At 42.7% G+C, this 23,572-nt stretch overlaps 1 protein-coding gene across 4 annotated transcripts in view; it reads right to left on the bottom strand.

Moving 5' to 3' along the window:
- Window positions 1-23,572, bottom strand: part of PCDH11X (protocadherin 11 X-linked) — a 937,860-nt gene that overhangs the window by 727,495 nt on the left and 186,793 nt on the right. For 3 of the 4 annotated variants that reach the window (XM_077308664.1, XM_077308666.1, XM_077308667.1), the window contains exon 3: window positions 6,695-6,742. The exons of the other annotated variant lie outside the window; for it this stretch is intronic. In XM_077308664.1, the coding sequence (XP_077164779.1) occupies window positions 6,695-6,742 (48 nt within the window). The remainder of the gene's footprint in view (window positions 1-6,694; window positions 6,743-23,572) is intronic. 4 annotated transcript variants of the gene reach the window in all.

Here is a 23,572-nt window from a genome sequence, read left to right as displayed (position 1 = left end):
ATAATTACACGAGCTTCAAAGCCCGTTCCTAAGAACGAGCCTTGAAAGGGCCCGCTTCCCTGGCTCCTGGCCAGGCAGCTTAAGGTGACTTTGGGCTGCAACTCGCAGCCAGATTAAGTGGGGCGGGGGGGGGGGCTGGGCTGCTTGTTATCAGGGCCGGGACAGAGCTCCTTAGCAGTCCTTAACAAGCAGTCAGCAGGCCCAGCCTAGCAGGCCAAGAGGCCCTCGTTAGCAAGGCCTCCACCATGATCCTTTGCCCAGGACCTCTTCCCTTACCTGCTGCTGGCTCCAGGCACTAAGGTATCTGAGAGCAAAGAGGCTAGAGTCCAGGGAAGGAGGGCAGGAACTGCAGGGGCAGAGCCAATCAAGGCAAAACTGGCTGCACCCTGATTGGCCCTATTCTAACTTGGACAGCCGGACACGCCCCACCCCCTAGGCTGTTTCATAAATATATAGAGGAGCAACTGACTTGGAAGTAAATCCCACTGAAATCAATGAGGAGTACTTCTGAGTAAGTTTAAGTTTCACTGTAAAACAGAACAGCTGTAGTCTTCTCCAAACTATACCAATGACTTTTGGTTCAAATTACCATTATAATGCTATCAGTGTTCTTAAGCTATAGGGATGGTGTTTCAATTGAGAAGGAAATTCAAAGGAATTTTTCTCTAAAAATTCCCAAATGGCTTGACACAAAGGTGAAAATTGACAAATATCTGTGTGGCTGGGTAGTGGAAATGAATAGAGAGTCTATTTTAAAAAATGTTAATTGATATAATACTTCAGGTAAATGCTTAGAAATGATGAGAGTTTGTACAGGATCTTGAATTGTGTTAAGTGTAACCATTTTCACTGTTGTCTATCAACAAACTGCTCTAATCTTGAGGGATACTTATACGAATATCCCCCACCTCCTGTGTACTGCAGATGGGAATGTATGTTCCAGGTTTTCCTGCGATTCTTTTGACAATTCAGCTACTGGCATTATTTACCCTCGGAAAATTGACACTTTATGTCTACGGGGAAAGAAATGAGGGGTGTCAGAATCATTTGTTGATTGAAAGTCAGTCCAGTGGGAAAGGAGTAGAAGCCCTGTCCCTATGTGCTGACCATCCCTTTAAACCAAAGTCCCAATGCTTACGCTCTATAAAAGTAAAATCCATCTGTAAAAGATTTCATGGGACTACATGCTGTGTGTAGCATCCTTCCTAAGACTGTAGCAGGTTTTAAGAGAGTTAAATGTCAGCAAATGCAGCTCCACTGAGCATTTCTACTGGGGTTTTTGGAGTGTTTGGAGATGAACATCTCCCCCTTCACACTTTACATGTTTAGTGCAGCAAATGCCAGCTGGCCTGTGAAGCAACGTAAAGTGTGAAATAGCTCCAAGATTATTATAAAGGGGGAGGAGAAATAATACAGGGTGCATTTCCTGTCTTTAATTCTGGATAAAATGCTGGGATCCTCTTACAAGGAAGAAAAGCTGGGACACTTTAGGAAACAGTTTACCGTCTGCATGAAGGCCTCTTTGTGAGGCCAGTCAAAATGCTAGGGCAGAACACCATGATATTTCTTCTAAAAGTGATATCTGTACTCCCTCACTAGGATCTCTTTCCTTGCCTGACTTAAACCCATCAGGGCTAGAATTCTTTCTTGGCCTGAAAGCAGTCATCCTGGCACAACCAATACCACTCCATTTTTAAATACCCCTTACATAGTTCTGCTCTGCAATTAAACCTATCCAGAACCTATCCAATGTTACAGGCACCCAGCTGATAGGATAGGAAGAGAAGAACCATCAGTTACTCTGCTTTTTGTTTTGAATGCTAATAGCAGTCCTTGGGGAGTCAGAGGGAAATCAATCAGAACTTGGCTGTGGCACTAAGCTGCCTTATACTGAATTAGGATTAGGATATTCAAAGCCTGTCCCTTACAGATCTGCCTGAGCACTGAGATCTCAAGAAGAGAGTCTTCTTGTAGTTCCACCTCTCTCAGACCGTTTATGCCCTGGGAACTTGACTGCCCCAGCTCCTGTGCACGAGCACAAATCGGTAGTGGTTGAGATGCACCAGGCCAAATGCTCCCCCATGTGGGTGCAGAAAGAGGTGGGACAACCTGCCATGACTAAAACTCCAGCCTGCAGCCCAGCATGAAACCTCCAGTGCGTAAATGGTCTCAGAGGCATGAGGGGCAGTGACCTGTAGGATGGCCCTTTCTGTGGTGGCCCCCAGAATCTGGAACAGCCTCCCTCTGATGATTCAACAGGCACCTACATTATATGAGTTTTGGTACCTGATGAAAACACACCTCTTCACCCAGGCTTTTGAAGTTTTAAATGTTGCTAATGTATTTCAGATTATTTTATTCTTTATTCTTGTGACTTGCCAGTAGACCTTCAAGTAAAGGTGCCAGACATTTCTTAAAAAATAAATAAAATTTCAGTTTTGTCTATTCTGACTGGTTAAAGCTCTCCAACTCTTCTTATGGGCCCATTATGCATGGAGTGGAAGGTCCGCATTCGGGATGGAATGGCAGCAGCTAAAATCACCAATTATGCACGCAGCAGGCGGCAACCAGGCACAGAGTCAGCGTATGCCGCCGAAAAAGCCACATTAGCGAGACGCGGAAGAAAGTGGAGCTTCCCGGGACCAGAGCGCAACCAGAAGCGGCTCCGGAGTATAATCGGATACTGGGTTTTGCCGCTGTTGTGTTCCATCCCATGCATAAGCAGTTTGCTTTGCTTCTTCCTCCTCCGTGTTCTCCATTTCGCCGTTTCAGCAGCCGTGCATAATAGGCCCTGGAGGCATTTCACATTACCTGATCCTCTTAACTGGGAATTCCGAAGGCTAACCTAAGATCCCGAAAGCTCACGCCCTGAATAAATCTTTGTTGGTCTTAAAGGTGCTACTGGACTCTGATTTTATTGTGCTAAGATCTTCTGATTGCAAAGCAGATGCTTTACCATTAAAATGCAATCCCTCCTGAGTGGGAAAGAAGTCTATCCCCAGTGCCATTTCCCTGATTTAAATCGTCCTCTCTTGCAGCTGTCTGCTCCAAATAAAAAATATTCATATGATTTTATCTCATAAAGCAAGCAGTCACTCCAGCAAGGGAGGTCAATTTGAATCAGGAAAAGGTGGCAGGATTCTAATTCCCACCCTAGCCTCAATCCAGTTCAGTCATCCACAGAAATATGCTAAATGTTTAAACCTGTGGGTCATCTGCTCAGGGAACTTTCACATCCTCATTCAAATCCCAAGCATTCCAGCAGATTTGCACATTATGAACTTCGCTTGCCTGGACTTCTAGCTCTGTGTCAGGTTTATCACCACTTCTCCCATCATGGACCATCCTGTCTTATCATGTTGCTGTCTCTTTCATGTGTTGTATCAATAAGATGAATGGCCAAAAAAAACCAGACGAGAACAGAGTCTTCTAGCAACGTTTAAAACCTTTGCCTTAAAATTTATGGTCTGACTCAGAAGTGACCACGTGGCAACCGATTACTACAAACAAATCAAGATGATTCAGTGTTTTTTCTCTTTTCATCATAACCCATTTCATGGCTGCAGTGAAAATTAGATCCCGAGTGTTAAAAATAATGCAACCATTACATTTGCACACTGAACATTAAGCATCCTGAAATAGGTTTTGTTGAACACAGCATGCCCCTGCTATAGCAAAATAGATGTGTGGGCACAGAGATAGACGCCACAATGTACATCTTTCTCCGCACAGGGCATGTGCTGGAATGCCACTGTGGGGGAGTCAGACCTGATCCCTGTGAGATGGTAAGTCTTTGGACACCCAAGCCTGGGAACGTAGGATGGGTTTTTGGACTGCTTTTTTTTTTTTAAGAGGGGGAGGAAAACAAAGAAGGAAGCTGCAAATGCATCTCCTAAGGAGGAAGAAATTATTAGTATTCCTCAATAGCAATCTCTCTGAGTGATGGGGAATGATGCTGATAGGGCATCAACAATAACAGTGCCAGACCCAGTTCACCAGAAATGAGAATGAGAACAATACATGGAGAGCATTGAGGAGGGTCAGTGTTACTGACTGATTGATTATTTCAATTTTTACACTTCCACTCCTAAATGGCTCATGGCAGTTAACAAAGCTTTCCCCCAATAAACCATACATTAAAAATCCCCAATTACTAAACTGTTCCACTTCCTGGTTATTCCTGGTAAGGAATATTCCTGGTAAGGGCTTGGAGGAGAAGCATGTCTCATGACTTAAGTACCACTCAGCGCTTAACACCCACTTAGGCCAGTTGTCCCGCCCCTGAGTGCCTCCTCCTCTAACTGGCTTGCCTGTCTGTCCAGTGGCCAGCCAATTGCCTTTCATCCTCCATCCCCTCCTCCTTCCCCTTCCCTCTGCGGCTTGGAGGCTGCAGATCCCTGCTGTGTGACAGCAGCCCCTGCCGGTAAGTTCCCTAACAGCTGCCTGTAGCCTTTCCAGGTCCAGGGGGGAGGGGGAGGCCATCTGCAGAGTTCTTCCACCCCCACCCCCAGGAGAAGCTCCAGAAGCCCTAACTTCTTTCGGCAGAAGCTCCAGAAGCTCTAAATTCTCTCGGCAGAGATTTGCCTCTTGGATTTATTCCCCTTCCACTGCTGTCTCCAATCCTCTCCCCCCCCCTTCAAGAAAAGAAAGAAAAAGGCTCCTGCTACACTTGGCTCCCCCCCCCCCTTCTGAGCTTCTCTATTCACAAGCAGAACACTTTTCTGTTTTAATGGGCGAGGGGGAAATAGAGGAAGATCCAAGTTCAAATCAATCTGAATTCAGCAGGATCCACAACGGAATAAACAAAGTAAGTGCAGAATCAGCCCTAGTTACAACCTGCATCAGGCAGACTGTCCATCCAACACTAAACTGTTTAAGGTTTCATCATGTGTTCTCGTATCCCACGCCCTCTTTAAACCGTTCTGGGGACAGAGAGTGCATTGAAGTTATTCTTTCTTTGAAATCAGATTTTAGGTATTGTAATAACAATGGGGGTGGGGGACTGTCTCTTGTCATGTGTGTCTGTTGAAGAAAAGCTAAATGGAGTATGTTTTTGCATGAATTAAAAATCTCTGTGTTGTAGTTGCAGAAGCTAATGACAGGATAATCAATGCACACCTGTCAAGTTGTATGCAAATAGAGAAGTGTGAGAGGCTTGTTCCCCTGCTTTATTTTTATTTTATTTTTTTGTCCTGCCAATCTGGGGCGCGGGGGGGGGGGAGGAGAAAGAAAGAAAGCAGCATATATAATTCCAATGGTTTTGCAACCAAATCAGGGGGGAAGCAGGGATGAACAGTTGCTACTCTTAAGCTATTTACCATGACAGGCTTCCTTTCCTTCAGAGTAAAGGGACTGAAAATGTGCTGCTTAAAATCCAGAAGTCTGTGTAATGTAAGAGTAGGGTGTTTGGCAAAGAGTAGTGACACTATTTTTAATATAAGACCATTAGTGTTACCTGTGTTTCTCATAAATGAACAAGCAAGATGCCAGGGCAATGCAGAATCTAAATGTCTATTAGCCAGGGTGTATTAAATCAGTGTTGGCTCTCTAGGGTCACAGTCAGAATACCTGTTTTCTGAGATCTTTTTACTGGAGATGCCAGGGGTTGAACCTCGGATTTTCAGTATGGAGGGACAAGGATTTGCCACTTTGGGGTTGGGAAGCAAATTTCCTCCAGGCCAGAGATTCTCTGTGTGTGTGTGTGTTGTTGTTGTTGTTTTTTGGGGGGAGCATCACCTGGGCATGGAATTCAGGTCACTGTGGGTGGACAGGTAGTTGATAGTTTCCTACATTGTGCTGGGGGTTGGATTAGATGACTGTGCTCTATCCTCTTTATGTCAGCCCTTCAAGTACTTGAAGATGGCTATCATATCACCTCTTAGTCTTCTCCTCTCCAAGCTAAATAGACCAAGATCCTTCATATGTCTTGGTCTTGAAACCCCTCACCATTTTCATTGCCCTCCTCTGGACTCACTTGTTTGTCTACATTCTTCTTCAATTATACTGCCCAAAACTGAATACAGTACTCTAAGTGAGGTCTAACCAGAGCAGAGCAAAGTGGTAACATCACCTCACATGATATGGACACTATCCTTCTTTTGATACAGCCCGAAATCCCATTTGCTTTTTTAGCCACCAAGTCACACTGCTGACTCATGTTCAGTGTATCTTAAAATGATGCATTTGATTCTTCCTACCTAAATGCAGAACTTTACATCTATCACTATTGAAATTTCCCCCAGTTTTCCAGCCTGTCTACATCATCCTGTATCCTGATTCTGTCTTCTGCTGTGTTTGCTACCTCTCCCAGTTTAATATCAATTGCAAATTTAGCAAGCACCCCCTCTATTCCTTCATCCAAATCATTTATACATATGCTGAATAACACAGCGCCTGGGACAGATCCTGTGTTGTTCAACATATTTATAAATGATTTGGATGAAGGAATAGAGGGTTTGCTTGCAAAATTTGCAGATGATACCGACGATCATTTTGAAGTAGTTAAGCGAGATGAAGATGCCACATGCATGTGTCAGCCACTTCCCGTCAAAATTCAAGATTCCAGTTCATAACTGCAATCTGGAATAAAGGCAATCCCCTGCAGCGCACCATGACAAAATGCTGCACATTAAGAATCAAAATGGATCTTAAACATTTATTTTGAGAAATCTCCTCCAGCTTTTTATATATTTACCTGTTCATTTGTAATTGATCCAAAGGTCCTTTTCGGAGCTGTTTTTGGCTACCATGTAAAGAGAGAAAGAGAGAGAGAGAGAAACAGAGGGAGACAACATTTATTCAGATTCTTTCCACTGAATCAGATATTTTAAAACACAATCTCACTGGCTCAGCCTGGAACATCAAAGCCATTCTTGCCTCCCTCCTGGACTGCCATGCTGAGGCATAAGAGTGTGTTTGCAATATTTACCAGCATCCCATTGTGAGATTGACAGAACTTCAGTGTAATGAGCAGTTACATTCAGAGTACTGGTGCAAATCAACATAATAAAGAACAATATAACCTTGGGGAGAAAACACAGAGATCCATTCAGACATACAATGGAACCATAATTTGGGGGGGGGGTGTCGAATGGCTCACACTTTCCCAGTGCCTTAAGGCTTCTTACCTACCTAGGTTAGACTTCTGAGTGACCTCTTAACACAGAAGTAATGCAAAGTCATTTATACAGTGCACATTGTAACACAGTGTGCAAGTAATTAAGGTAACGCCAAATGAGAACGAACAAGGCTCAGAGGAAAAGCAAGCATTTAGGGGTCAAGGTATCTCTTTTCAAAGAGTTCGTAAATGCTGTGATTGACTTGATATGACTCTCTGCTGATAATTTTTCAGTTTAAACATCTTGCAAAAATATATCTTCATTTCTGGGTTGGCATGTTCATTCCCCTCCTATAGCATGATGAGATTGAAGCCAATTTGAGGATTGCTTCTTTCCCTGGTTAAAAATCTAGTTTACAAGGGAAATGATTAACCTCAGTTACTCAAGATACCTGAATTTGTTTGTTTGTTTATTTAGATTTATAAGCTGTCCCTCTTGAACCTGTCAACTCAGGGCAGCATACAACATTGTAGATAAACCCATTAAACACATTAATACAGTAAAATACAGTAGAACTACTAAAACTACTAAAACTAACAATAACTATCTTATCCTGAGTCACTGGTTATTAATTCCCCTTAAGAAGGAGGATATAGGAGGAGACCCCAAATGGGTAGGAGAGGCCCATGTGTCACTCTAATCTTCCAGGTGTACTGGCATCAGCCATATGCTGCAAGATCTTATCTGAGATCTTATCCACAAAATAGTTTGCCAAGCCTCACAGCTTATATCCAATTTACTGCCACTTGAATGCCCTTCTTCCAGGTCATTGTCTGGCTGAATAACCCCAAATAACTGAGCTGAGTATAAGCTTGCAGATGTGAATCCTCTCTTTGACCGTTTATGCACTGGGAACTTCACTGCCCCAGCTCCCGTGCAGGAGCACAAATTGGGGGTGGATGAGGTGCACTGGGCCAAAAGTTCCCCTGTGTGGGTTCAGGAAGAGATGGGACAACCTGCCATGACTAAAACTCCAGCCTGCAGCTTGGAATGAAATCTCCAGTGCGTAAACGGTCTTTGCCACATTTACTGTCAACTCATAGGCTTTCATGAGAATCCCATAAGATGTTCTTGATGCCTGGAGTTTTCCTCCAAACATGCTCTAACCGTCTCCCTTGTGGCTTCCTTTGGCACAGCTCATCAGTGTACCAGGGAGCTGGCTTAGGTCAGAGGAAGTGAGAGCATTGGGGAGCAATGTCACATCGGAGTGGAGTTTGTTGAAGATATTGCTATTCAAGCTTAGTGAATGGAAAGAGTATATGAACCCAACTTTTAGCTCTTTCATGAACTGGTATGTTTGCCATGTGTGAACTAGGCAAATTTACTTCTCTTTTATTGTCCTTTGAGGATTGGCTTCTGCAATTTCCTTTTTGTGTTATTCTGTGATTTGGAAATGCAACTTGAGGTTTTAGTCTAATTGACAATGAACTTTTTGTTAGCTACCTTGAAGTTCTCTTGTAAACATAGGACAACGATGCTTCCATTAAATAATTGAATAAAACTGCTGCATTGACTTAGGAGAAATGCAATTAAAACGGCTGGTTACATCAAGCACCACCTGGGGATTTAAGCTACCAGCTGATAAGTCAATAAAGTATAATTGGTCTATCGAACCTGATGGATGATCAGAATTACTGAAGTAAGTGCAGCCCTAACACACTGGATTGCTTATTCAATTTTTAGTAGAAGAAACTGTGTAAAATACTGAGAGCAGTATGTAGTGTAGAATATTGCTCTGACTATAAAAAGGAAATTACACAACTTTATTATTTTTTTTTAATTATGATTTTTTTTAAACATCAATATTGATTGCAGAGGTCTATATCCTGCAATGAATCTCACAAGCAGAGAAGTATCACAGCCTGGCGGAATTAGGCTTTAAGGGTGTGGGAAAATCTTTTAAACACTGTTTGTAAGTATGATGCTGGAGTTCTGGGATAAGTTTTTTTATCTACAGGCCATGCTCTCAGCTTTAAATTAGACAATGGACTGTGCCATATGCTTAAATTGCAAACACAAAATAACTCAAACCCATGAGAATTAAATGGCCTACAGATCATTAATCGCAACAGGCTTAAGTCTGTGCTAAATGAGGACGATGCCATTAGGACTATATCTAACAGTCTCATAAGTCTTCATGCCAATTCACACTTACTTGGGAATGCATATTATTGAATATAGTGGATCAGGCTATTAAAGTTCTATGCACCAATCCAATGACTATATATGCAATGGTTCTAGAGCGTGAGTAGTTAACCCGTGGTCCTCCAGATGTTCATGGACTACAATTCCCATGAGCCCCTGCCAGCATTTGCTGGAAGGGGCTCATGGGAATTGTAGTCCATGAACATCTGGAGGACCACAGGTTCACTACCCCTGTTCTAGAGCACATATGCAAGTCTATGGAGTGACCTCCCACATGATAATGAATGATGTCTAAGGCTTCCAACCTCCAGGTGTGGGCCAGAGATCTCCAGGGACTACAACTGATGTCCAGATGACGGTGATCACCTTGAAAAAACTGCTAATTTTGTTTCAAGGTTGGTCCCTATGGCATCAAATCTCACTTAGGTCTCTCCTTTTCTCCAAAGCCCATCTTTCGCTCATGTCATATCCAAACCTCCAGGTATTTTTCAAATGACAGTTGGCAACCTAATGAGTTCAAAAAGAGTATCTCCAAGTATGAAGCACAGCAGCAACAGGGGATTTAAAAAACTATGAAAGCATATCCATGCTACAGGACAAGATCATGCGGGTTTTAGATTCTTAGATTTTATAAAATTTGAACATGGCAGGGAGGACAGATTATAAATTCAAATGCATTAATGATTAAAATATGTTCTTCTAGCTAGGAAAGAATTGTGATAACATCTATCGAGAGCCACTGTACACTTGGGCATGGTGGTACCCTCACTCTGACACAAGGCAATCATCATAAGAAAACAAGTAATGCAACTTAATGTTAGTATCACCATTTTTACTGTAGTTATACTTTCTCCCATCATGGAACTCAAAGAGTTCTTTTCCAGAAGATTTCCCATCCAGTCCCACATTCAGCTTTAGGCTGGCTACAGGGTGGAAATCACTCTTATGGATAACCTCCATAAACAGCTGGACCAAGTGGGTCAGCGCTGCTCAAATTGCTCCATCTTACTGCAGTCTGGCTCACTGCCTCATTGATGTGCAGATCTGGGAGACTGCCTTGAAGTGGCTGATCTCCTTTCTTCAAGGTTGAGGACATAATGTAACTGTTGGGAAGGAACACTCCTGCCATTGCCAACTTCAATGTGGGGTTCCTCAGGGGGTGATTCTCTCCCCAATGCTATTTAACATCTTTATGTGCCCTCTAGCCCAGATAGCTGGGGATATGGGCTTGAGTGTCATCAGTATATAGATAATAGCAGCACTATCTATTGAGGAGCAGCAGGCCAAATGCAACCCCTGAGTCGTTGACTGATACCACACATGTTAGATAATGCACTTTAAATGCATTTAATGCACTTTAAATGCATTTTAGAAGTAGATTTTCCTGCTGCAAAACCGCATTAAAAGTGCATTATTCAATACTAGCAGAGAAGCCCGTTGTATGCGAAATACAACGGACTTCAGGACCCCCCCCCCCAGCAACACTGGCAGTGCAAAGAGCACACAACTGGCTGTGGGGCTTTGGGGAGGCGGGGGAAGGTGGTGGACATTCCCCCCTGCCTCCCCATCAAGCCCCCAGAGCCCCATGGAGGCTGCAGGACTGACCTAGCAGTAAAATCAGGGCTCTTTCAGCCTGACCTACCTCACAGGGTGTCTGTTGTGGGGAGAGGAAAGGGAAGGCAATTGTAAACCATTTTGAGACTTCTTCTGGTAGAGGAAAGTGGCATATAAGAACCAACTATTTTTCTTCTTCTAAAATGATTCCATGGAAAAGATTCAAGAATCACAAGACATGCATAACAGCTAACTAAAAGCCTGTTGGAAGAATTCTGTCTTGGAAGTCTTATGGAGACCAATGAAGTTCCATAGGCACATGTATCCTTTGACAGAGCATCCCACCAGGACAGTGTCACCACAGAGAAGGTCCTCATCCTGGTAGAGAAGAGGTGAACCGCTTGATGACCAAGCATCCCCAAAAGATTGTGCTATGAAGAATACAGGTAGCAGGAGAGGTATAATGCTCCGAGGTCACAGAGAGTTTAGGGGTTTATTATATTATAGCATCATTTTTTCTACCCTTCCACTGGCTATTTTTTTTTCAAGAGCAAGGAAGCGACACCAGCACAACTGAAGCACCTGGCAAACTTGGAAAGCCATGAGTGGTTCATCTTGTAAGTTTTGGAGACAAGGGTAGTTGGTGGCTTAAATTCTAAGCACTTGTAAGAATAAAGAGGAAGAAAACAAGAACATATATTAAGGCTACTAGCACCCCAGCACTCCATCCTAGTGACAAACAAATAAAGCAGTAAAGGCAACAAATAAAAATGTAAATACAAATAAAATGTAAACAAATAAAAATTGAATAGCAAAGTGTCTTAAGTTTATATATATATATATATATATATATATATATATATATATATATATATATATATACACATACACACACACACACACACACACATACAACAGATATCCATTTAAATTATTTTTGCCTTTTATTTTGTTACCAAGCAATGACAGAGATATCTACTATTTTTCCTTATTCAGAATTAACACAGCGAATGTAAAACGTACAATTTGTAAAGCACTAGCAAGCGACTGCTGGGAGCAGATTAAATGCAAGCACATTCCAAACTAGAGTAGCGTGAATGTGGCAATGGTAATAAAGGATGCAGGTGCTCCGTCTGCTGTCATTTATCCAGTGTGTAATTCAGATTTCCATGCATTCTGAAAGATGAGGCCACATTATGCTGCTTTCCTACTTAAAGCAGCACACTCTCCTGCTTTGCTGGCTGTAAAAAGATGGGCAACCTAGTTCTCACTGGATGGATACTAATTGAGCATTGAAGAAGAAGAGCTGTTTTTTTATACCCCACTTTTTATTATCCAAGGGAGTCTCAGAGTGGCTTATAATGATCTTCCCTTTCTCTCCCTATAGCAGTCACCTTTTAAAGGTTGGCTGGAATTCCCAATATTACCCTAGAACAGAACAGCCTTTTCCAACCTTTTGACCATGGAGGAGCCCCTGAAATAAATGTTCAGGCTTTGAGGAGCCCTGGAATTGATTTCAGCTGCCACGCCCCCAGAAGTGACATCACCACTTGTACCCTTTTGCCCTTCTTTCTCTTCTTTACCCTGCCTTTACTCCCAGTAAGGAAGCTCTGCATTCATGTTGACCAGAAAGAAGGGCAGAAACTGAGATGACAGGCTGGAGCACCCACCACCACCGATTCCCCCCTTTGATTTTTATACTCATGGCCAACCCACTAAGCCTTCCAGGAAGAGGCAGCCAGTTACCTAACTTGTGGCCACACACACTGCACACACACTGCTTTCCTGCCAGCCCCAGAGGTGAAAGCAAATGTGGAGGGTAATGGCAGAAGAATGTATGTCACAGCATCCCTAAGCTCCATATACTCTCTTCTTCCTTCTCGCCCCATGTAGGCCTGGAACAGGCCAAGGACCTTAACTGCCTGCTACCACTCTAGTTCTGGGGCTGATTACCTGTCCTGCCCACCAGGCAACTCATATTCTGCACGTGTTGTATGGTTACCAACTCCAGATCAAAAAATCCCTAGAGCTTTGGGAGTGGAACCCGTGAAGAGGGGAGCTCAGCAGAACAGAAGGACACAGCCTCCACGATCCAAAGCAGCCCTTTTCTCCAAGTAGTCCGTAACCTACTAGATTTGGCAGTATTTCAGTGAAAACATTGAACACCCTCGGTTTGTTTAACATCATTTATAGTCTGCTTTTCTCACCGACATTGAACCTGAATTACAAAATTAAGAACAAATAACAACAAAAGCAACAACAGAAAACAGTTCAATCAAACTTCAAAGGCCTCCCATGAACAATGCAGTAAGATTAGGAAAGCAGGATTGGGAACTAGATCTCCATTCTAAAATTTATTATCCCCCCCCCACTGGTTTGTGAAAGACACCAGTCATTTTTTATTCACACGCACACATGCATACATTTAATGTATATGTTAAAGGAACTTTCTTTGAGATATTGTAGAAGCTTATTTAAATGCAATGACTTGAGTTTAAGGGAGTGGAGTTGAGATGGAGAGCAAATAAGCATTAAAACAACCCTAAATTGTTTAAAGATTTTTCCACACTGCAACTTCCATAAAACTAAGCGATGTGTAATTACATAGCATATGTTTATATTTGGCATGCAATGTTTTGGTTCTCCTGTTTTAAACTTTCCCTCTTTTTATGTATATGCAAAACACTTAAAAGATACTCAAATTTCATATAAAAGCAATTTTAGCATTCGCTCATTTCTGGAAAACTTAATATTGTCATCTCTTTAATAAGTTGCATATTGCTTAGAACCCATTGATAAGTGTGTTACTGCTAAAACCTACTTTTTGTGTTGCCTGGGAAGAAGAAGAAGAAGAGTTGGTTCTTATATGCTGCTTTTCCCTACCCGAAGGAGGCTCAAAGCGGCTTATAGTCGCCTTCCCATTCCTCTTCCCACAACAAACACCGTGGCTCCACCTAGGTAACCCTGGTAATGAAAGTGTTCCATCCGGGATTGGGTCAGCAACAGAAGAAGAAGAGGGTTTTTTTATACCCCTCATTTGACTACCGGAAGGAATCTCAAAGCGCCTTCCCTTCCTCTTCCTATGAAAGACATCCTGTTAGGTAGGTAAGGCTCTGAGAGCTCTAATAGAACTATGACTGACCCAAGGACACCCAGTTGGCTGCCTGTGGAAGAATGAGGGATCAAACCTGGAGAATCAATCCACTGCTCTTCACCACTGCACCATACTAGCCTCGATCTATGTTTTACCATCCCCCCACACACACTGAGTCTTAGTAGACCATACATTGAACATAAGTCAGCAGTGTGACTCAGTGGCTAAAAAGGCAAATGGGATTTTGGGCTGTATCAAACAGAGTATCATGTCCAGATCACGGGAGGTGATAGTACTGCTTTACTCTGCTCTGGTTTGGCCTCACTTATTTATTTATTTATTTATTTATTTATTTATTTATTTATTTATTTATTTATTTATTTATTTATTTAGATTTATTTATTTACTTGGGAGTACTGTGTTCAGTTTTGGGCACCCCAGTTGAAGAGGGATGTAGACAAACTGGAGCATGTCCAGAGGAGGGCAACAAAGATGGTGAGGGGTTTGGAGACAAAGACATATGAAGAAAGGTTGGGGTAGCTTGGTCTGTTTAGCCTGGAGAGGAGATGACTGAGAAGGGATCTGATAACCATCTTAAAGTATTTAAAAGGGTGCCATACGGAGGATGGAGCAAAATTGTTCTCTCTTGCCCCAGAGTGACAGACCAGAACAAATGGGATAAAATTAATTTTAAAAAAAATCCATCTAAACATCCGGAAGACATTCCTGACAGTTAGAGCGGTTTCTCAGTGGAACGGGCTTCCTTGGGAGGTGGTGGGTTCTCCATCTTTGGATATTTTTAAACAGAGGCTGGATAGCCATCTGACGGAAAGGCTGATTCTGTGAAGGCTCAAGGGGATGGCAGGTTACAGTGGATGAGTGATAAGGTTGTGAGTGTCCGGCATAGTGCAGGGGGTTGGACTAGATGACCCAGAAGATCCCTTCCAACTCTATTATTCTATGATTCTATGAAAACTTATGGTGAATTACAGCCTGAACTGTAGGGGAGGAAAACTGTATTGGTGCCTCATGAAAACTCTCCAGACAACTTGGAATCATAGGATACCAGCAATGACAATGGCTAGAGTGTATTGCATAGGTAATTTAGCCATTCCATTGCCCTTCAAACTAATACGTTCATGAAAATATATCAGGGAATTGCTTTCACAAATCTGATGCTCCTAACTTGGTAACCCTTAATATATTTGCAGGCTGGTTTCTTTGTCTTTCCTCACTCTGTTCATTGCAGCAGGGGTAGTCAACCTGTGGTCCTCCAGATGTCCATGGACTACAATTCCCATGAGCCCCTGCCAGCATTTGCTGACAGGGGCTCGTGGGAACTGTAGTCCATGTACATCTGGAGGACCACAGGTTGACTTCCCCTGCATTACAGGATTTTAATTTCAACTAAAGGTAGATGGAAAAATTAAAAAGAAATTGTTCTCTCCATCACACACTATTAGATACACCGAGAGACTTTTACACAAACCATACTGAACAGGAGACTGATTCTGCACATGAAGGACAGATCAGGGTATCAGTTATGACTGTGCTTTGCTCTAAATATGCCAGTTTCTCTACAGCCTGAAGGAAAAGTCAGCTGTCCCAGAAAAAAAAATCACTATTTTCCCTCAGTTGTACTGTGCTGTCATGAAGGGGTGGGGGTGGGATATTTGCTTTCGCGTACTAGACAGTTTCTACAGCCATACGGCTGATGGCCAGTGAAGAAAATATGTGTGAAAATAATGGCATCTTTTGTAGAATTTTCTGGAATTTTCTGGAACAATGCTGAATTGCTACAGCATGGGGAGGAGGAAAGATCATGGAGATCAGCATACAACTTTGGCCATAAATGGGTGGAATTCAGAGAACAGAATGTTTAAATTGGGATTCTATTAATTATGATATACTTGAGGTTATCATGGTTGGGAGTTGAAGACACCAATGGTCTGCTGGTTCTTCTTTTATGATTTGGAAATATGCCAGTATTTGGTGGCCCAATTAGTGTTTCTCTACACCATGACATTTATTACAATGTTCCCAAGGAACTTTGTAGTCTTGCATCCTACACTCTAGGACATCTTCAAGAAGCCACAAGGTGAGATCATCAGAGGATGTGGAATCATCAGGTTGTGGATGATCACCTTACCAAAATCATTGTGTTAAATAATACACATAGTATTAACAATGATCAAGTAAGCTGGCGACCATACCTCACAGCAAACCCTCTGAGGTAGGTTAGAGTGATAGTAAATGTCCCCTTGTGGTCACCTGGTGAGCTTTATGGCAGCAAGGGATGAACTTGGGTCTGCCAACTCCTAGCCTGACACTCTGAATGCAATTTTAGCTTTGATTTTGATTTGACCTTCACAGCTAGTCAGCTAAATTTATGATTTGGATTACAATGTGTGGTTCTGTTTTCCCCATCTCCTATTTACATACTTGTGCTCTCTAACACAATTCTTAGAGATAATTGTCCCAAAATATTAATTACAACTCCTAAACCACCAGGCTTCCCTAGTGTTTATTATGATAGCTATGACACTGACCCAGCTATTAATTTTACCAAATAGGGAATATTCAGAAATGGAGGGGCTTTTTTCCCCTTTTCTGCAAAAAATAAATCTCCAGTGGATTGATTGGTTTGTCCATTCCTGGTAAATGTTCAACCCATACATTTTCTGTGTTTTTTAGTGGGAAACAGGAAGCTGGAGGGAGGCATGTTGACCCAAATTAGCCTTTAATAAGTCTGGATAGAAGCATGAAATTAAACTATAAACCTTGGAAGTCAACACTGAGAACACTGCAGCCCAACTGCGCTATGTAAGAGGAGTGTGCATACTCAGTCAAATTCTTTTAAAATCACATTATAAAAGAAAATAAGCAAATTGCAAAATGAAGTTTCCCATTTGTAAATGCAAAACATTGTTAGATGTACACAGATTCAAGTGGGCAGCTGTGTTGGTCTGAAATAGCACAGCAAAATTTGAGTCCAACAGCAACAATTTAAGACTAACAAAGATTTATTCAAGGTGTTAACTTTTGAATGCATGCACTCTTCCTCTGATGCATTCAAGGTGTTAACTTTTGAATGCATGCACTCTTCCTCTGATGCATGCACTCAAAAGCTCACGCCTTGAATAAATCTTTGCTGGTCTTAAAGGTGTTACAGGACTCAAAATTTGGATGAAAACAGTGACAGTTGTTTAAGCATCATGGTAAATCTCTGAATTTTAAAACCTTTTGCAAGAATCAGCCAAACAAACAAACAGAGGAAATCATATGCCTAAAATCCTTTTCTCAGAGAATTATTTCAAGTAAAGCAAATCTGGATCCTGACATATTCCTTGGAAGGTACCACTGGAAGATAATAAATAACAACACTCGAAAAGTTATAAATCTGATAACATCGCCCAGAAGAAGCACTGAGTTGCTAAAAATACTTCAAAATGAGATTGAATTCTAAAAACTGATTAAATAAAGGCTGTTTACTATTGTGATCACAGACTGCTGGGAACACGGGAGAGAAAATTCTTCCCTTTACATTTCAAGTACCTGACCCATAGAAAAGGCCAACTGGTTGTTTTTTTCTTCCATGTTCAGCTTGCTAAAAGTAGGCTGCCGTTTGAGGAGGAATCAAAGTTAGAGGTGCTGGCAAACTTGCAAACAGAGGTGCTGAGTATGGCCGCTGACAAACAGCCGAATTTGCTTGGTGGCAGAAGTGAAGCGGTCCTTTCACGTGCAGAGGCCCCTGGCACGGTGGGAACAAGCTGCCATGAGGAGCGCAGTTCTCATGCAAGTGAGTCAAGCCACAGGGCTTGGTCTGACTTTAAAATGGCTGCCGGATTGGGCTGGTGGCCTCTCGCCTCTTACTTCCCAGTGACTTGCTCCTGTGCTGCTGGAGTCTCTCACTCTCCTCTGCCATTCTGCCTGGCCGCTGCTGTTGTTGAGGGTGGAGTTGGGGAAGGGGACCTCCGCCGTGTCACAAGTTTGGAGTCTAGCCACCATGTGAGAGCCATTGCTTAGACTGCAGATGTGGAGGCTCTTGAAGGAATTTGCATCAGTGACATCCTTAGGCAACAAGAATGGTTGGGTGCAACAACAGGAGGTCCAATTCAGAATCATAGAATCATAGAATCATAGAGTTGGAAGGGACCTCATGGGTCATGCAGTCCAACCCCCTGCACTATACAGGACACTCACAACCCTATCGCTCCTCCACTGTCACCTGCCACCCCCTTGAACCTTCACAGAATCAGCCTCTCCATCAGATGGCTATCCAGCCTCTGTTTAAAAATTTCCAAAGATAGAGAACCCACCACCTCTCAAGGAAGCCTGTTCCACTGAGAAACCGCTCTAACTGTCAGGAACTTCTTTGGGATGTTAGGCGGGATTTGTTTCAAGCATCGCAGTCTGGCTTTCATCACTGACCATGCATTTTCTGCTTTTCCTGCTCTGACCTCCAATCGTATCTGCTCAGCATCCTATAAGCATGTGAGCTTGACTCTGTACTTGCCCAGCCCAGTGGTGGTTATGTTTGGGAGCAGATCCTTTGGGATCCTGTGCCTGCGAACCGGACTCCACCAGGTTTGGGGCCTCCCTAAGAGGCTGGCCACATGCCAGCATCCTCCCAGGGTGGGGGACAGCTGCCTGACATGACGGGCAGCCAGGAATTGCTTCAATAGAGGCTGATGTCTGTGAAGCTTTTCCTAGGCTTTGCCCTCCTGAGTTTTAGCAGGACTGGAGGGTCTTGGAAACTTGACCTGTGTGACACTCGGACCCCATGGGCAGTTCCCCTCCTCCACCTGTTTTGTGGATTGACAGAATTGGGGAGGAAGGATGGTCTGGATATGTCCAAGGTTTGCCTACACTCATTTAAATGACAATAAAAGCTGTGGCCATTCCTGCCAATGAATATATACTTGTGTCTGTGTTCTTTGTACGCCCAATCACTCTCCCTCTGCAATGAAAACCTCTTCCGCCAGACTTTCAGCCCCATGTACTTAAGTTCACCTTTAGGATTTCTGTCTCAACTATTTCTTTTTTGGAGATATTAGCTAATCAAGGCAGCTTTATTAAGGAACAGAACAGGGAGAAGTGTTAACCTTTTCATCCTTTGCTGTTTTGTAGGAAAACAACTATTCTTAAGTTGCTTTTCCCCCTGCTATCAAAAAGCCTGTGAATTCTCCCCTGCAGAGGTGAAAGCAGATCAAGGATGTTTCTACTGGGAAGAACACTAGGGAGGAAAGGATTAAATATTTCCCTACTCATACATACAGGCGGGGGGTGAGGGATAACAGTTTCAGATGGGGAAATTTCTGGATATCTAAGGCCTGAGAAGGATGGGGTTTGGGGAGAGGAATAACCTCAGCAAGGTGTAATCATCAAGTTTACGTTTTAAAGTAGCTATTTTCTTCAAGGACACCGATCTGAAGATCAGTTGTAATTCTGAGAGATCTCCAGGCCCCACCTGAAGGCTGAAAAGCCTACAAAGATGGAAGTCTGTTTGCACCAGCAACAACAACGCTAAGAAATTCAAGGTAAACCTTTGCTTTAATGTCCAAATTGTTAAAGTATTCATTTCTATAATGCAGAGCTTAGTAAAATAGGCATAAAACTGAGCATCTAATAGTCTTCTAATGGCCATCTGTTAGAAGTCGTTGGGGGAAACTATTTATGTAAAACTGGCAACCCAGATGTATATCCCCAAGCACATCACAAGGCAAACCCAGACATTCAATGGAACACAGATAAACATCCCCCCATTGGTCAAGATGTACGTCAAATGTATATCTGCAAGGGAACAGCAAGCAGAATACTTCTTGTACCTGTGAAACTCTCTTGCCCCAGGTTGTGGGGAACATACCACACATCTCAGAGTGTGGAATTTGCAGTCTTTGTTAGTCTATTTCAAGACCAATGTTCCTGATCAAGAAAAAAGTGCCTATTTTTTTTTTTCTCTCTCTCCAACAAAAACACCTGGATGATTTATAGTGACAATACATGAAATTGTCACCCTTGTTCATCCACTTCTTCTTTCATCTGCTTATAACCTTCACTGGGTGTCATGTTGATTTAAGTCAAAATCCTAGGACAAGACTCCTGTTTTCATTTGTGAAGAGTGGTTTTCACAAGCTAAGGGGGCAAAAATGAAGTAAAACAGTTTCTTTTTTCATTGCTCCATTCACCCTCTCCTCCTTTTTCAAACACAAACAGATGTGTAAGGAGGAAGTTACCAACACTTCCAAAAGTCAGAACAATGTTATACAAATAACCAGCCTTAGAGCTGTACCCTCCCCCTGCCCCACAGAAGAGTCATCTCCTTCAACCACCATAACTGTTCCACCTCAATTTCAGAAAACATCTCCTAAATATACATTGGGCATGCCGTCCATGTTGTCAGGAAAATATATGTATATATGTAATTGCCATGAACCTTTGTAAGTCTGTGTGTCTGTGTGCTGGTTTTCACATTAGTGATGCTGGTACAGACTGATTCCACATATTGTTGATTTTTATGCTATTACTGCATTATAGCAACAGTTTGCTACTGGATTGGCTCTTCCAGACAGAACAATCCAATTGCAAGTGGTTTTCTTAGCACAATAATAGGACACTATCCAATGAAACTCAAATACTTTGGCCACCTCATAAGAAGGAAGGACTCCCTGGAGAAGAGCCTAATGCTGGGAGTGATTGAGGGCAAAAGAAGAAGGGGACAACACAGAATGAGGTGGCTGGATGGAGTCACTGAAGCAGTCAGTGTGAACTTAAATGGACTCCAGGGAAAGGTAGAGGACAGGAAGGCCTGGAGGATTATTGTCCATGGGGTCACGATGGGTCGGACATGACTTCGCACTTAACAACATCAACATTCAGTGATGTGTAGATGCGGCCAAAATTAGCAAAGAACTAGCTTACAACAGGGATTTTCACTTGTATAATACTCATCTTTTATTTTGCCCTTACCACCAAATCTGGTTTTGTTTGTAAATGAGAAGGATTTCGAATTGATGTCCTGTTTTCCATCTCACAAAGTTGGTATTCATCAGCACAGTCAGTCAAGTTCAGCGGATGGAAGAAGAACATGCTCAGAACATACATTAACCCTCTTCCTTCCTTCCTTCCTTCCTTCCTTCCTTCCTTCCTTCCTTCCTTCCTTCCTTCCTTCCTTCCTTCCTTCCTTCCTTCCTTCCTTCCTTCCTTCCTTCCTTCCTTCCTTCCTTCCTTTCCCAGTGAAAACAACTGGCTCTTGTTTTCTGATAATGGGCATTAGTTTCAGGTTGCTTTTTTAAAATGAAAAGGCAAAGTGCCAGAAAAATGGCTCTGTCTGCTGTTAAGCAATCCAATCTTCACCCATGCAGGGCTTACACAATCTTAGGCAACTCCCCACTTCTACACAGCAGTTCCCAAATGACATTGTGAGAACACCTATGCACCAAGATTCTACAAGCTCAATTCACAGATAATGCTTGGAATTAATAGCTCACAAATTTTTGGAGTAGATTTTACCTATGGCCAACGACAAACAAACACTGTAGGGTGGAAAACAGTTCTTACCACTTCTTGGAAGACCAAGTATATGTAGCATAGATCAATTCTGTTCAATGGAAGGACAATCTTAAATTGCAGGTTCTCTCCCACTATGTTACTGCAAATAGCCAATTTGTATGTTCAGATTACTTTTCAAAATCTGGGTCTGCATGGTTAACCATGGGTCAGCAGATTTGCCATGTTCCTGGGTGACCCAATGGTTGTATGCAACTACTACTGGATAAACAGATCTGTTTTATCCAGTGAATCCATTATTCAAACTGTTAGCATCAAAAAAAACCTAACCTGTCACTCAGCAAATATGCAATTTTCAGAGCAGAATCTGCTTAAATATGCAAAAATCTGCTTTACAGAATAATAGGGCTTTTGCAGGGGAACAAGGTTATCATTGCTTTTAGACAACTGATGCGTGCATTACAATAGCCTTCATCTTAGAAGAGGTATCCCCTCCCATCCAAAACAAAAGGAAAAACATATTCTTTAATATGGCACTTGTCCTCTGCATTGTTTTTATTTTATTTATTTATTTTTGTTTGTATATACCACCGTTCTCCAAGAGCTCAGGGCAGTTTTTGCTAATAACTCGGCATCTTGTTAGTCTATCAAAAGGTTATTAATTGAATAAGCTAACCAATGACTCCCCAATTCAGCTCTGCATATATTTATTATATGACATGAGTGTTATGTAGCTAGGAGATCCTAAAGTTGCCTGGCAGTCAGGCAAGATAAATCCAGTTGTGGTTTGCCATGACTCTTGGTATTCTTTGGAGATTGCCATTCTAAGTGCTAGCCAAGGCCAGCCCTGGATAGATTCTGAGATCCGAGGGGATCAAGCTTCTTTGGCCTATCAATAGAAATGTACATATGTGTGGATGAAGCAGAGAGAGATTCTCAGGCTTTGTTCTTCTTAAGTTTTTTGGAGGGACAGAAATATACCTATATTGACCTTGCCAATTTTAACATTGATCAACCTACATATTGATCAAAGTCAGAGAGCCAACAATCCAAGGTTTTGGTATTACACAAAAGAAATTATTTCACATCTCCAAAGCATCTGGGCATCTGGAGGAACCATCATGTAAGACAGTAAGTAAAGGTAAAAGTATCCCCTGTGCAAGCACTGAGTCATGTCTGACCCTTGGGGTGACGCCCTCTAGCGTTTTCATGGCAGACTCAATATGGGGTAGTTTGCCAGTGCCTTCCCCAGTCATTACCGTTTACCCCCCAGCAAGCTGGGTACTCATTTTACCGACCTCGGAAGGATGGAAGGCTGAGTCAACCTTGAGCCAGCTGCCAGAATCGAATTCCCAGCCTCATGGGCAGAGCTTCAGACTGCATGTCTGCTGCCTTACCACCCTGCGCCACAAGAGGCTCTATGTAAGACAGTAGCACTAAGGGAAAAAAACTGTTATTGTGGCAATCATTTTTTTTTTATAAAGAAAAAGAACGGAGATTTATCTGCTGAAGAAGATGTGTAGCTGCTGTAATTTAAAGGGAAAGACATGCACAGCCAATCAGATTTGCCAAATGATATTAATTAAGGAAGATAAGAGTCTCAAACAAGCTTCTCATCCCTGAGAAACTGAGCAATTAACTGGGCCACTTTCCCTAATGGGGTTACACATGCATCATCACTGACGTGAAGCCTCCTATACCTACAGGCATTAATTCTGGGCAGCTGTGAAAAGCCAGGCCTGGTTTTAACTAGACAGCATTGCCACAGCTTGCTTTGAAATGTTCAAGACTGTCTTACTCCCATTAGCTGACCTGTGATTAGTTTAACATGGATGGCAGAATTGTTGAAGATCAAACAGTTGTTTGTTTTTCAGGGGAGCAAGTCTTGTAAAACACAGAAGAGGAAAGAGAGAGTGATGGACCCTGCCAGCTTTTACACTCAATTTCACCCGATTATGGTCTAGATCAGTGGTCCCCAACCTGCGGGCCGCAGCCCGGTGCCGGGCCGCAAAGGCCATGGTGCCGGGCCCCGGCTCCCTCTCCCCGCCCCCTTCCCCCTTCCCGGCCCCCCAGGCCGCAAGCTTGTGGCCTGGGAATCAGAGCCGGGCCGCGCATGCGCACGTGTGCCATGTGCAGCCGAAATCGCACATGT

This window comes from Paroedura picta, chromosome 13, assembly GCF_049243985.1.
Source record: "Paroedura picta isolate Pp20150507F chromosome 13, Ppicta_v3.0, whole genome shotgun sequence".
In the NCBI taxonomy this organism is placed as follows: Eukaryota; Metazoa; Chordata; class Lepidosauria; order Squamata; family Gekkonidae; genus Paroedura; species Paroedura picta.
Note: the sequence above shows the minus strand (reverse complement) of the source record. Positions and strands in the feature narration are given on the sequence as shown.